At 40.3% G+C, this 15,440-nt stretch overlaps 1 protein-coding gene across 11 annotated transcripts in view; it reads right to left on the reverse strand.

The window, feature by feature from the left end:
* kcnma1a (potassium large conductance calcium-activated channel, subfamily M, alpha member 1a) overlaps positions 1-15,440 on the reverse strand; it is an 828,270-nt gene that overhangs the window by 74,623 nt on the left and 738,207 nt on the right. For all 11 annotated transcript variants that reach the window (XM_059640355.1, XM_059640354.1, XM_059640351.1 and 8 more), the window contains one exon: positions 423-536. In XM_059640355.1, the coding sequence (XP_059496338.1) occupies positions 423-536 (114 nt within the window). The remainder of the gene's footprint in view (positions 1-422; positions 537-15,440) is intronic.

Raw genomic sequence — 15,440 nt, forward strand, 5'->3', positions numbered from 1 at the left:
GCCTGGTTGTCTCTATCCTAGGTAGCAAAAGTAGCAGATTTGGAAATTGCTGTCAAAGGAACCTTAGTGAGTTGTTGCAATGTATCTGGCAAATAGTATGCCCTGTTGCCAGACTGTACAACTGGTGGAAGGAGTGAAATGTTTAAGATATTGGATGTAGCACCAATTATCTATACACAGAGTATGTGTGGCTTTTCTGGTCTATTTCCCTTGAACAGCATTAAAGTTTGCAAATACCAGCTACGAAAGCAATCATTAAGCATGAAACTTAATCTTAAATGTTTTGAGGGGACTGTTGGTGGATTGAAACAAATGGCAAATCTGTCAAGTGATTGATATGTCAGTATGACTAATACCCAACCCGTTAATGATTAATGGATTGACAAAAACGCAGCCAAGAGGAGGAAATTTGATCATCTTACCTAATTCAGTCATCATTGGGATGTTGGCCCCGGTGGTGACTGATGTTTGTCGGACTAGGCCATGGACTGGACTATTGTCAGGAGAAGGTCTGTCCATTCCTGGAGGTGTGAATCCTGGCCAGTGAAGAAATAGTTCAGTCAGAAAATCACAAAACCTCCCTTTGATAAACTTAACAGCCTTATTGAGAAAAAGAAAATGTAGATGCATTCTTGCACAAGTAAGTAATCCCAATCAATTTTCTGATAACACAGAGATGTGCCTGCACTAAGAGCAACGAACCTTGAGTCATACAAGTTTGATTACATAGCAATGAAGAAAATTCTATTTTTTTTGGCTACAAAACCTTAATTGAATAACGCGTGTATGTTAGCACAGTTGTTAGAATGTTACTTTATTTGCATAGCATCTCCAAAATTAAGGAACAGAAAAGTGTTACAACAAGCTCTCATTTTAAAACTCTCTGATGCACCTCATTTTACATTGTAATATGGGTTGCTGATAAATAAAGTATACACAAACTCTCTAAGGTGCTTGAGTCCCACCACTGAAACATAATATTTGTATGCCCCCAAAGGGAGTATTACGGTGAAGGGCTACAATACAAAGGAAGCTGTCAACATCTTAAGTTCAGAGGAATGGAATATGCTTTAAAGTCAAACAACCTCCCTTCACCATCACCTCCCTTCCCCCAAAATTGTTAAGAATTCAAATCGAAGTGGGAATATCAACTGATTAGACATCCCTCAATTTGGGAATATGTGCAGCACAGGAAAAATGAACTCCTGCAGTTTCTTTTAAACCAAGGTCCCCCCAAACAACCCTCTCCATTTTAATGTTGGTAGATCCGGAATTCATGTAAGCTTTTATTCCAAATTTATTTTTGGTTTGTTCCATTAATGTTTCACCAAACAAACAGGCCCACTAGCAGCAACCTGAAATAATTTCATCAATAAAAGTCACTTGATACTTATTTAGTATTTACAGCTTCCCATCATGTTGCTGATATTAATATTACATGTTCTCCATTTGGGTTAAACATAGTGAACATCAAACTCTTTTTATCAGAAATGTTAACATTCAGAGACCTAAAACAAAATCCCCACAAACATGCCATTTCTTTGAAGTCATGGAACTTGACATTTTTCATTTTCCATGTTGACAAGTCAACACCTAAAGCCAGTAATGCTGTATACATAATACATTGACTTCAGGTTTTTTGAGAGGGCTTCAGGCCATTAGTTAATGCTGACACAATAAAACCCAAGCTGCTGGCTTTTGAACTGTTTTTTTAAAAAAACATCTCCAAGTTTTAAAGAAATCACATTCTTTCAATTGTTTTAAATAACACTATCTGAAATGTCCTTTTCAAATGGAAATCCTCCCCAAATATTAACTACATATTTGATGTGTCCAAAAAGATTTGACTTAAATAAAGAATACTATTCAACAGAATGCGGAGAAATAAGCTTTTTTAAAGGTCGGGTTCAGTCAAGTCGACCAAATTGTTACAAGACTTTGTCTTTTTAAATAACTTATGTTAACAGTTGTTGTTGAAAGGTATCTGTAATGTATCTTTCAGGATTATAAATTACAAAAAAAAGGCAACAGCTTTTATTGTTGCCACGCAAATTTGTTAGCTGCTGTTTTGTTCTTTAGCATGTTGAAAAGCTCAACTCATACAAATTGCCTGTAACTACAGGGAAAGAAAACAATAAGAAAGAGTGAGTGAATGAGGAGATCAAAATACCTGGAAACAAAACAATTTAAATCACTAAACCAGAACAAAATGAAATGTGATTTTAAAAATAAATCAAAAAGGTTTAGCAGATTGATTTCTATTATCTTTCACCCCACTGTCTTATTTCATGCAATTGTTCTGTATACAATTCTTTTCCTGTCTCAATAAAAATGAAGTAACTTTGCATTCTGAATGCTGACAGATTCGTTTCATTAAACAAAGGTACCTCAAAGTCTCCACGAAAACCAAGACTTAATGAAAAAAAGCACTAATTATGACATAGTCCTTTTGCATTCTATTCAAACCAATATTTCAAAATCTACCGAAAACAAATTTAATATTTTTGTGCCACTAGAATAATTCATACACTTTCCATGCGGATGGCACATATATTTGTGGGGCTGAACAGTGTCACAGCATATAGGAGTTCTGTTATTATTGTACTTGAGTAAAGTCTAACCATTTATTGCTTTTAACACTTTAGCCCACAGAGAATTCCTGCAGAAAAGACTGTCTTATTCTATGTATTTCACTGCTCAGACAATACAACTCCCATGTTGTTTGAGACTCTTCGTTACTATAGTTGTGCAGGAGAGCTAATATGGAAATAATAAAAAAGAGAGCTGACAGTGGTCCTCTGCAGCTTTGGTGACAGACATCCGAAAGTATCTAAGGATACTTCCGTGGAGGACACAGATCAAAACACCAACCAGCATATTTTAAGATGACAATCATTTTGCAATATCCAGCAGATAGTGAACAAAAACAAGTGTCGAATAGAGGAACAATCAGTGATCATGATAAATAAAATTCAGTGACTATATTAAATACTTTTTAATATCACATTAGTATCTCCTGCAACATAAATTATGTAAATTTCACACCAAAGCTTATGTGAAAATTATGCAGATTATAACTTGATTAGGCTTTTATCATGAGACCCAATTTGGCTTTTTTATCTATTAAGCTTCAATAAATGAGGCATCTGAATAGCTCCCTTGAGCAACTGCAGTAATAACTACACCAGCAGTTATTTCAGCTTTTGGTGTCAAAGTAATTTGACGTGAGCAGAGAGAGTGGGGATGGAGGAGAATGGAATAATGTTTGGGGATGGGGAGAAGAGGGCAGGGTAAAGATTGTTCATCTTAATGTCTAAGTATATATTTTACATACTATAATCTGAGGTGATTTTGAGAAATCAAGAACATGGAAGATGGTGACAGCACATCCAAGCTATCCCAGAACATACATAAAGCAATTGTAAAATGATGTTTATTTAAGTACAGGAGTTGAAATATGGCTGAGAAATGTGCTACCAGAATGGACTATCAAATGGCAATGTAGTAGCTATTCATCTCAACTCCCCCATGTTGGACATGAAGCAGTTTAACATTCCTTTTTAACCTTTGCTGAATCCTCTCCTAATTAAGGCTTCTCACACTCACAAAGAAAATGAAAAAGACCAGCTACTGAAAAGAAATGTAACATAATTAAGAAACAATTATATTCACAAACCAACATTTTTCTGAAATTAAAAATTAGCTTCTTTATGAGGCGTTACCTCTTCGTAAGAAGTTTTCGAGAAAGCCAAAGAGAAAGGCCTGCTTGAGGAGAGCTCCATAGAAGTGCTGATGATAACCTCTGCTAATGCACCTCGCTAGTCAAATAAGTACAGGGTTCAGGCTAATCTCAAGACCATGTGTGACATAGACCTAGTTCTTTCAAACATGTCCATGTTATGTTATGTGCTTCTTGCCTGCTTCATTCAGTGGAGGAGCTGAGTCTTTCTTTACATTCTTCAGTTTGTGTCTGGGAAAATCCCATGTATTCTTGATGGCATTCATTGGGCAGAACACGGAGTAGATTTTTTGTTGGGTTTTATCATTTTGGAACACCGATTTTAATACAAATATGTACACAAAACACTTTAGAAATTATAAACAGCTGTTAACAATAATTTGATTTTGAAGACAAATGTAGATTATATTACACACATCAAGAAGCCAAAGCAACAAACTGCTACAATGAGTTTACATATCTCCAGTCAACCTTTTGTATATTTATTTTATATCTTGATATGAATCTATGACCTCAGTGACTTTGTCTGGAAGGAAGACAGCCTGCCTGGAGATTTCTCAGGCACTGTAATTGTGACCATCTTCACAAAAGAAGACAGGTCTGAGTGTGGAAATTACAGAGGGATGACCTTACTGTCCACCTCCTCAACAGCCTCCTCCCAGTATCTGAAGAGCTTCTCTTTGAGTCTCAACATGGCTTCTGCCTGTCAAGGGGCACAATGGACATGACTTTCAGTGCATGACAAATCCATGAAAATTGCAGGGAACAGCATTAATCTCTGTATGTGACCTTCGGCAATCTCACAAAGACCTCCGACTTTGTCAATTGTTGAAGGACTGTGGAATACCTTTTTCAAAATCAGTTGCCGACAGAAATTCGTCACCTTTCTCTGTTTGCTTCATTATGACCTACAAGCCATTATCCTCAGCAACAGATTCACCATACATCTGACACAAGTGCAAACTAGGGACAAGCAGGGGGCTGCATCGTTGCACCAACACTTCTCTGTCTGTCTTTCTTGCTATAACACTCAAGCTACTTGCAGAAGTGGAGTTAACGTCCAGGATGAGTGGGAAACTGTTCAACTTTTGTCTGCAGGCCAGAAGCAAGACCACTCCAACTTCTGTTAGTGAGCTGCAGTATGCAGACAACACTTACAGGTACACGTACTCAGAGACTCAGGAACTTAAGGTACAGAGCATTTGAAGTACAAGACCTCAAACCCAGCAACAAGTGCATGGTCTACAGAGAAGCTGTCACCCCCAACTTTGTTGCATGCAGCAGAAACTTGGAGCATGTATAGCAGACACTTCAAATTCCTGAAGGATTGTCACTAATGCTGCCTTCACAAAATTCAGTAAATCCATTGGCAGGACGTGGTACCAATGTGAAAGCTCTGTCCCAGACCAACATTCCCAGTATTGAGGCACTAGCCCCACCTGACCAGCTGCAAAGAGCAGGCCACAATGTTTGCATGCCCGACACATGTTCCCCTAAATAAGTGCTCTACTCTGTTCTCCACAACGGCATTTGGAGGGCAGAGGGAGCACAACAAGGGCTCCCCACAAGCCTCCTTAAACAAATGCAAGTCCCCACTAACACTTGGGAATTACTTGCCCTAGAACACACAAACGAAAGATGAAACATCCATAAAGGCATCAACCACTTGGAGCACATGGTGGCTAAGTGCCAGCAGCAGAAAGAGTGTGAAGAATGGAGAGTATCCGACACACCCAAGTCCCCGGACAACTCTTACACCATCTGTGCAGAGTCTGAGAGTCCAGGATTGGACTCTTCAGCCACCGCAGAACCCCTCTTAGAGTGAAAGCAAGGTGTCCTCAAACTTAAGGGGCTGCCAGAGAAGAAAAAGATGCATAAGATCTAGACTTGCAGTTCTGAAAATAGCTTTTCTTGAAGAACTTAACATGGGTTTTTTTTTGTTTGTGTAATTTTTGTGAACACAACTTAGCATGGCAACAAGAGATAAGAGGAACTGCCGATGCTGGAGTCTGAGATAACAAGGTGTGGAGCTGGATGAACACAGGCCAGGCAGCATTAGAGAAGCAGGAAGGCTGACATTCTGAAGTAATATGGAGTAATATGGAAGAAAAGTGCTGCCAGTTCTTCCCTTGTTTACTTACAAATCCATTGCATTTTACATTCAGAGGGAATTACTATTCTGATCATGCATCGTCTAATACAAAGTGACAATAAAATTTGGTGATGCAACATTATCAGTATCTTCCATACCTCAACAGAACAGATGGAGCCAAGTTTCAACGGTTTGTCTGAAAGACAGTACTCTGATAATGCAGCACTGTCAATGCAGTGCTGCACTGGTATGTCCACCCGACTGTGTGTGCCAACCTTTGCAAAGGAATTTTAACCTCAGCCTAGCAAACTAAGTGTTAAAGCAGCTTCCACTGAGTCAAGGCAAGATTGACTGGCCAGTTTAATTTTCATTGAAATTAGTGGAAATTAAAATCAGATAGCTTCTATACTGGATGCTGATCCACAAAACCAAATTGATGCATTGATAGAAAGTAGAATATCAAAACCCGAGAGTCCATCATAATGTGCGATTTATGAGTTATAAAGCAGCCAGAACAGTGACAGGTTTCATCCTTGAAGTACATCGCCGAGCCAATTCAATCAGGTGGCCTTCATTGACTGATGTAAACCCACAATTTAATGAATTTGCTTTCCAAGTTGACATGCTGAGATTTTCACTCACACCCTCTGGGATGCTGGTTGAATATCACGGCTACTAAGTTACTGTACCCTTATGCTCACTTGAAATATTTTGCACATTCTGATATAATAAAACAGAAAATAGATGATAAAATCAGCTTAAAAATAAATTGTTAATCTACACAGCATTAGTGCCTTTTGACATGAAATGGAAGAATGGAAATAGTTCGGATAATCTTGGCAATATGACTGTAGACATTTGAACCAAAATCTTACAGAAAATTCCACTGATGGATCAATATAAAACATGTTGAAAATATCCAGGAAGACAAAAAAAAACTTTACCAACAAATGCACAACAGATGCCATAACAACTCTAAACTGGAGAGGCACAGCAGGTCAGACAGCATCTGAGGAGAAGGGAAGTCAACATTTCAGGCCAAAACTCCTTGTCAGGGCTGACTCTAGCTTCCAGCGTCTGCAGTCCTTACTGACTCTAAGCCTCAACTCTAAACTGGATCAGCAAAGCCATACAGATTTATTTTTGTCAGCAATGTTTGTTACAGAAAGATAGATGAGGAGGAAAAGGAAACATAAAGACAATGAAAGGGAGTGTACAAAAGCCAAAAGGATTTAGAGACAAAAGTGTGCAAGAGATAAATGGAGTACAAGGTTACGTTGATAAGTAGTTACCCTCGTCCTAAAGAATGATAAAGCTGCTCTCTCATGACAGACAGAGACAACGTGTGGTGAGTTTAACCAGAGGGTCACCATGCTTCATGTGAGGCTGGGAAGAAACAACATTCCTAGTAACCTTATCCAGTGCTGGAATCCAACCTGTGCTGTTCGTGTTAATCTGCATTGCAAACCAGCCATTCAGCCAATTGAGCTATCAGCTTTTGACAAGTAGTAAAATAGTGAGAAGTGAGACAAGTCAACTAGCAGAAAAACAGATTCAGGAAGAAAGTATTTTGCACGGGAGACCAACAAGCCATATCCTGAGCATGGCCAAATTCCAACAAAGTAAACATTTGCAGTATGTGAAGTCATTCCCACATGGCAAGTTTTTAAGTAAGTATTATGAATGTATTATTTGAATAATATATGCAGAAATATATACAAATTGCTGTTTTCATTAAAATTTGGATTTTCAGTTTGAGGCTCTGCATTAAATCAAAAGAAGAAAAAAACGGAATATCCTAAAAAAAAAGAAACACTAAAATAGCTGAAGAATCAGTTGCTACATGAACCCGGGAATGTGAACAGAGGTACTAAATATATTGTCAGCTCATGTGCTTCAATCACCATTGATACAAAGTGAGACATTAGCAATTCTAACACAGTATGAAGAGAATAAGTGTAGCTGAGGAGAAATTATTTAACTCCTTCCCTAACATGCGGATTAAAATTATATCTACATATTATTTACTGCAGTTTTTCCTCAACGATATGACAGAGGTATCAATAGCATAATTATGTAGGCACATGTTAGGTCAATAATGTGGTCAGATGACAACGAAAGTGAGCTTTCAGTGTTGATGAATGTATTTATTCAATAATTTCTATATGTTGGAAATAAATAAAACATTTATTCACATAGCTCATTTTGTACAGGAACTGTGAGATGAGATGAAAAAAAGCCCTCAAAGTCCTCCAGTGATGGGTGTTGACAGCTTAGGTTATGGACATCATTTGAAAAGTAATCAAATTGTCATGAGATGAAAGTATATTGAGACTGGCTAAAGTCAACCACTCTTCCAACATTGATTTTATTTTAAATGGTTCTGTGTTTAAAAAAAATTGATGAATATAGCAACAATACCACCAGGTGATGGCCTAGTGGTACTATTATCACTAGGCTATTAACCCAAACACTCAGCTAATGTTCTGGGGACCCAGGTTCAAATCCTGCCATGGCTGTTGGTGGAATCTGAATTTAAAAAACAAAATTCTGGAATTAAGAATCTACTGATCACAATGAGATCATCATTGATTGTCACAAAAACCCATCTGCTTCATTAAAGCTCTTCAAGGAAGGAAATCTGCCATACTCACCTGGTCTGGCCAACATGTGACTCCAGACCCACAGCAAAGTGATTAATTCTCAATTGCCCTCTGAAATGGCCGACCAAGCCAGTCAGTTGTACCAATGCTATAACGCCTCAAAGAAATAAAATGGGTTGGATTACCTGGCATTGACCTAGGCACCGAGAAAGACAATGGCAGAAACATCCCTGTCAACCGTGCAAAGTTCTCCTCACCAAGTGGGGGTTAGTGCCAAAATTGGGAGAGCTGTCTCACAGACTAGTCAAGCAACAGCCTGACATTGCCATACTCACAATCATACCTTACAGAGAATGTCCCCGACACCACCATCATCATCCCTGGGTATGCCCTGTCCCACCAGAAGGACAGACCCAGCACAGGGGGTGGCACAGTGATATACAGTCGGGAGGGTGTTGCCCTAGGAGTCCTCAACATTGACTCCGGACCCCATGAAATCTCAAGGCTACAGGTTAAACATGGGCAAGGAAACCTCCTGCTGATTACCACGCACCATCCTCCCTCAGCTGATGAATCGGTATTTCTCCTTGTTAAACAACACTTGGAGAAAGCACTGAGGACGGCAAGGTGACAAAATGTACTCTGGGTGGGGGATAACAATGTCCACCACCAAGAGTTGCTCGACAACAGTACGACTCGATCGGCAGCAGGTCATGAGGGAACCAAGAGGGAAAAACATACTTGAAGTCATCCTTAGCAATCTGCCAGCTGCAGATGCATCTGTCCATAACAGTATTGCTAAGAGTGACCACTGCATAGTCCTTGTGGAAACGTAGTCCTGCCTTCACATTGAGAATAACTTTCATCGTGTTGTGTGGCTCTATCACCGGGCTAAATGAGACAGACTTGGAACAGATCTAGCAACTCAAGATTGGACATCCATGAGGTGCTGTGGGCCATCAACGGCAGCAGAAGTGTACTCCAGCACAATCTATAACCTCATGGCCTGGCATATCTTCAGCCAGAGAGTGGTGGGCCTGTGGAATTCACTACCACAGAGTGTAGTGGAGGCCGGGATGTTAAATGCCTTCAAGGCAGAGATCGATAAATTCTTGATCTCACAAGGAATCAAGGGCTACGGGGAAAGTGCAGGGAAATGGAGCTGAAAAGCCCATCAGACATGATTTAAATGGCGGAGTGGACTTGATGGGCCAAATAGCCTTACTTCCACCCTATGTCTTATGGTCTTATATCTCCCACTCAACAATTATCATCAAGCCAAGGGGCCAACCCTGATTCAATGGAGAGTGTAGGAGGGCACGCCAGGAGCAGCACCAAGTATACCTGAAGATGAGGTGTCAATCCAATGAAGTCACCAAACAGGACTACCTGCGTGGAAAACAGCGAAATGATAGATAGAGCTAAGCAATCCCACAATCAAAAAGATCGGATCTAAGATCTACAGTCTTGCCACATCCAGTCATGAATGGTGGTGGATGACTGAACAACTCATTAGAGGAGGTGGTTCCGCAAATATCGTCATCCTATATGATGGAAGAGCCCAGCACATCAGTGCAAAAGATAAGGCTGAAGCATTCGCAGCAATCTTCAGCCAGAAGTGCCGTGAGCATGATCCATCTCGGCATCGTCCATGGTCCCTAGCATTAGATACCAGTCTTCAACCATTTTGATTCACTTTCCGTGATATCAAGAAACAGTTGGAGACTCTGGATACTGCAGAGGCTACAGGCCCTGACAACATTCTGGAAATAGTACTGAAGACTTGTGCTCCAGAACCTGCCACTCACCTAGCTAAGCTGTTTCAGTACAACACTGGCATCCACACGACAATGTGGAAAATTGCCCAAGTATGTCCTGTACATAAAAAGCAACACAAATCCAGCCCAGCCAAATACCGCCCCATCAGTCTACTCTTGATCATCAGTAAAGCGATGGAAGTATCATCAACAGCGCTAACGAACAGCAACTGCTCAGAAATAACTTGCTCAGTGATGCCCAGTTTGGGGTCCACCAGGGCCACTCCACTCCTGATCTCATTCTAGCCTTGGTTCAAACATGGACAAAAGAGATGAATTCCAGAGGTGAGGCTACAGTGACAGCCCTTGACATCAACGTTGCATTTGACCAAATATGGCAACAAGGACCCCTAGCAAAATTGGAATCAGTGGGTATCGGGGGAAAACTCACTAGCGGTTGGACTCATATCTGACACATAGGAAGATGGCCGTGGTTGTTGGATGTCAATCATCTCAGTTCCAGGGAATCTCTGCAAGAGTTCCTCAGGGTAGTGTCCTCAGCCCACCAGCTTCAGCTGCTTCATCAAGGGCCTTCCCGCCATCATAAGTTCAGAAGTGGGGATGTTCAATGATTGCACAATATTCAGCACCATTTGCGATTCCTCAGATACTGAAGCAGTCCACGTTCAAATGCAACAATATCCAGGCTTGGCTGAAAAGTGGCAAATAACGTTTGCACAACACAAATCCAGGCTATGACTATCACCAATAAGAGACAATCTAACCACCGCTCTTTGGCATTCAATGGTGTTATCATCACTGAACCCCACCCCACTATCAATGTCCTGGGAGTTATCATTGACCAGGCACTCAGCTGGACTCACCACACAAACACAGGGGCTACAAGAGCTGGTCACAGAGGCTTATAATACTATGGTGCGTAACTCACCTCCTGACTCCTCAAAGACTGTACACCATCTATTAAGCACAAGTCAGGAGTGTGAAGGAATACTCCTCACTTGCCTGGATGAGTGCAGCTGCAACAATACTGAAGAAGCTTGACACCATCCAGAACAAAACAGCCCAGTTGATTGGCACCACATCCACAAGCATCCACACCCTCCACCACCAATGCTCAGAAGCAGCAGTGTGTAGTATATACAAGATGCACTGCAGAAATTCACGGAAGATCCTCAGACGGCACCTTCCAAACCCACAAACACTTCCATCTAGAAGGACAAGAGCAGCAGATATATAGGAACACTATCACCTTCAAGTTCCCCTGTAAGCCACTCACCATCCTGATCTGGAAATATATCACCGTTGCTTCAGTGTCACTGGCGGTCAAAATCCTGGAATTCGCTCCCTAATGGCATTGTGGGCCAACCCACAGCAGGTGGTCTGCAGCGGTTCAAGAAGGCAGCTCACCACCACCTTCTTGAGGGCAACTAGGGATGGACAGTAAATGCTGGTCAGCCAGCAACACCCACATCCCACAACTGAATAGGGATCAAAAGTCAACATTTGTTACTCATCACTACTGTCTTTGAATGAGTTGTTCGGCCATTTCAGAAAGGATTTCAGAGTCAAACAAATTGCTTTGGGTCTGTAGTCACATCAAAACAGGCTTCCTTCTCTAAAATCAGTGATTTTTAAGACAACCATGGGAAACTTTACAGTCATCATTATTTGGACTAGCTTTCAATTCTAAATTGTTCTTATTAATTAGATTTTCATCAGATGCCATGGTGGAATTTAGAGAAATGCTTGAAAAGCATTAGCCTGAATCTCTGGATTACTAGTTCAGTAACATTATCACAACACCAGTGCTGGCCATTTTCTAATCACCGCAGGACAAATGAGAATGAATTCAAATCGGAATTCAAGAAAACCTTCTTGATTTGAAATGTAGGAACTCACTACCACTGTCAGTGGTAGAGATAACAGCAGAGTTTTATTTAAGGGGAATCCAGATAAACATGAGGGATAAAAGGATGGAAGGATATGTTGACAGGATGAGATGAAGAGGGATGAAAGGAAGCTCCTTTAGAGCACAAACAATGATCAGTACAATAGAGTGGAGAAAGGTTGATGCATTAAATGAAATTAAGAAATTTCTTTTTTTGCAAGGTTATATGATTTTCATCTTAACACCTGAAACCAAAAGAATATGTTTGGTGTCTGGAAATTAATTCTGCCAATTACCACTGGTTTGAAAACCTGTTATACAATTTGATCAAGCCTGTGGTGGGCTCCAAAAGCTGAAGTTTCCTTAGTGTAACGGAAAGGAACAGCTAAAGTCCATTTTATGATGCTGATGTGGAGGTGTCGGTGTTGGAGTAGGGTCAGAAATCACATAACACAATTTTTGAGGATGTACAAAACAAACCTTAGATGCCGTTAATTCTTTAATCAGAAGGTTTTAATTGATTTATATATCTATGCAAATCCCTGAATTCCTTTCAAATTACGGTCCTGAGAGAACTGAAGGTTTTATCAGTGTAAAGAAGAGGTGACATTTTAGGTCAGACAATGCATGTTGGTTGTGAGACATTGTTCAGAATCTGCCTGTCTTAGTTTGGAGTCAGTCCGGCTTTATCTCCAAAGCAGGAATTTATAAAATACCATGTTAACTGACTGTCTATAAATTGTGTGCTTTTTGAACAAAATGAAATGTATCTGCAAGTATAAATTTACCCCATAGATTGACTCAGATACACTCGCTCTAATCCCCCTCACTCACACACACAAATGAATCGGTGGGTGAATTTAAAATTGCAGATACATTTTATTTTGTTCAAGAAGCACACGATTAATAGACAGTCAGTCATGGAGATAAAGCCAGTCTGACTCCAAACTAAGACACAGGCAGATTCTAAACAAGGTCTCATACCGAACAAGCATTTCTGGCTTAAAATGTCACCTCTTCTTTACACTGATAGTTCTCTCAGGACCGTGACTTGAAAGGAATTCAGTGATTTACATATATTTATTAATCAATTAAAATCTTCCAACTGATTAAACATCTTAGGTTTGTTTAGTACATCCTCATCAATGGTAGAACCTTTGATCTTTTACTGATAAATTCTGTGTCTGATACTACCTCTCTCACTAACACCTGAAGAAGGTCTGAGACTCCAAAAGCTTGTGTTTTCAAATAAATCTGCTCGACTATAGCCATTTTACAACCCGCAAGTCAGACAAGACACCAGCTTCCAAAACACAAGTTAAAACCCAGGGTCCTCTACTGGAAACTGTTTAAGACACTGTCAATTTTAAATGCAAATACAGCTGACATTTGAAAGGCCCTGCTTGAAATTTTACTTCTGTTTTTATAGCATACACATTCTTGTATCTGAGAATGCACTACAGGCATCATGATTGGAGTTTCATCCTCCTACTTGTAACTGTGCGTGTTGATCCCTGGGTGGCATCATAAATAACAGAATCAATGCCTCTCTAACACTTTTCTCTCAGCAAAAGCGTGATTTGCCAGGAGGTGCGACCTCCACACACAGGTCTTGATAACCATTTCTAACAGTCCAATCAGCCTCTACGACTGTGTGAATATTGAATCCATTGTCTTTGTCATCATCAAATTCCTTCTTAATGCCAAAGACTGCTGTTAGGTCACTTTTCTAAAGAAAAGGTCAAGGGATATGGGCAGGGCAAGTCTTTGCAACTGTGATTGATTGTACATAGCTAGGCTTTGCTGAGTGTGGGTCTATGCGTGAAGACGTGTGTGAGTGTGATCATTAAAGGAGATAGGATGGGACTCAGCAATGACATTCCACTTTATGCAACCAGTGTGCTAATACTCAGGCTCACAGATGAACAGTAGTTACTTAGGAGATCTGGAACTGCAAATATCAGTGCCAGTGGAACTAATAAGATGCCAAAGGAAAAGTTGATGGATTAATTTGCTTTGTAGTTTCTCCAATGGATCAGTAGGCAGATTCTTACGCAGGTAGCATAAGACATGCAGGAAATTTCAGTCTGTGTAAACCAGTTGCTTTCAGCTGAATGGCTATAGAACTACAACAATTGGCCCTAAGTGTTCAAAATGAGATGAGGAGACATAGAAAATCTGCTTTGTTGGCATTCTCTATCAGTGTCCAATGTTTCAGCACAGAGTGGGAAAATGCACTTGTGGAGATATCTTCATCGGGTGCAATCATAGTTTTCCTGACAACAGATTGCCAGGACTCACTGTGAAACACTTGCATAGAATTTTCATGACTTCAGCACATCCCAAAGCTTTACAGATAATGAAGTAGATAGCAAGAATTGCAGATGCTGGAGTCAGAGACAACAGGCCAGGCAGCATCAAAGGAGCATGAAAATTCTAAAGAAGGGTTCTGACTCAAAACATCAACTTCCCTGCTCCTTTGATACTGCCTGGTCTGCTGTGTTTCTCCAGCTAATGAAATACTTCTGATATGAATTTAAGTCATGCATATCATTTTATCACAACAGCAATGAAATAATCATTACAAAATTTGTTTTTTTTTACAAAGAGATGTTGATTGAGGGAAAAATAGTGGTCAAAACATCGAGATGAATTCTTCAAAATAGTGTCTATCTAGCTGGGATCTTTTATGTTCACCCACAAGAGGTAATGAGGTTTCAGTTTCATTCAAGAAATAAACTTTCAAGTTTCCTCAATACTTGCTCAGCGCCGGGATGGACTGTCATTCTGGAGTTTTGTAATAGAACGTAGAACATAGAATATAGAAAAGTACAGCATGGTACAGGCCCTTCGGCCCACGATGTTGTGTCGTGGAATAATGCTAATCCAAAAATAAAATAACCTAATCTACATTCCCCTCAATTCACTGCTGTCCATGTGCATGTTCAGCAGTCGCTTAAATGTCACTAATGACTCCGCTTCCACAACTACCACTGGTAAACTATTCCATGTGTTCACAACTGTCTGGGTGAAGAACCTCCCTCTGACGTCTCCTCTATACCTTCCCACTAACACCTTAAAACTATGACCCCTCGTGGCAGTCAATCCTGCCCTGGGGAAAAGTCTCTGGCTATCGACTCTATCCATGCCTCTCATTACCTTGTAAACCTCGATCAGGTCACCTCTCTTCCTCCAGAGAGAAAAGTCAAAGCTCAGTCAACCTCTCCTCGTAAGACAAGCCCTCCAGTCCAGGCAGCATCCTGGTAAACCTCCTTTGCACCGTCTCCAAAGCCTCCACATCTTTCCTATAAAAGGCTGACCAGAACTGGAAACAATATTC

The sequence above is a fragment of the Stegostoma tigrinum genome, chromosome 37 (genome assembly GCF_030684315.1).
Source record: "Stegostoma tigrinum isolate sSteTig4 chromosome 37, sSteTig4.hap1, whole genome shotgun sequence".
Lineage (NCBI taxonomy): Eukaryota > Metazoa > Chordata > Chondrichthyes > Orectolobiformes > Stegostomatidae > Stegostoma > Stegostoma tigrinum.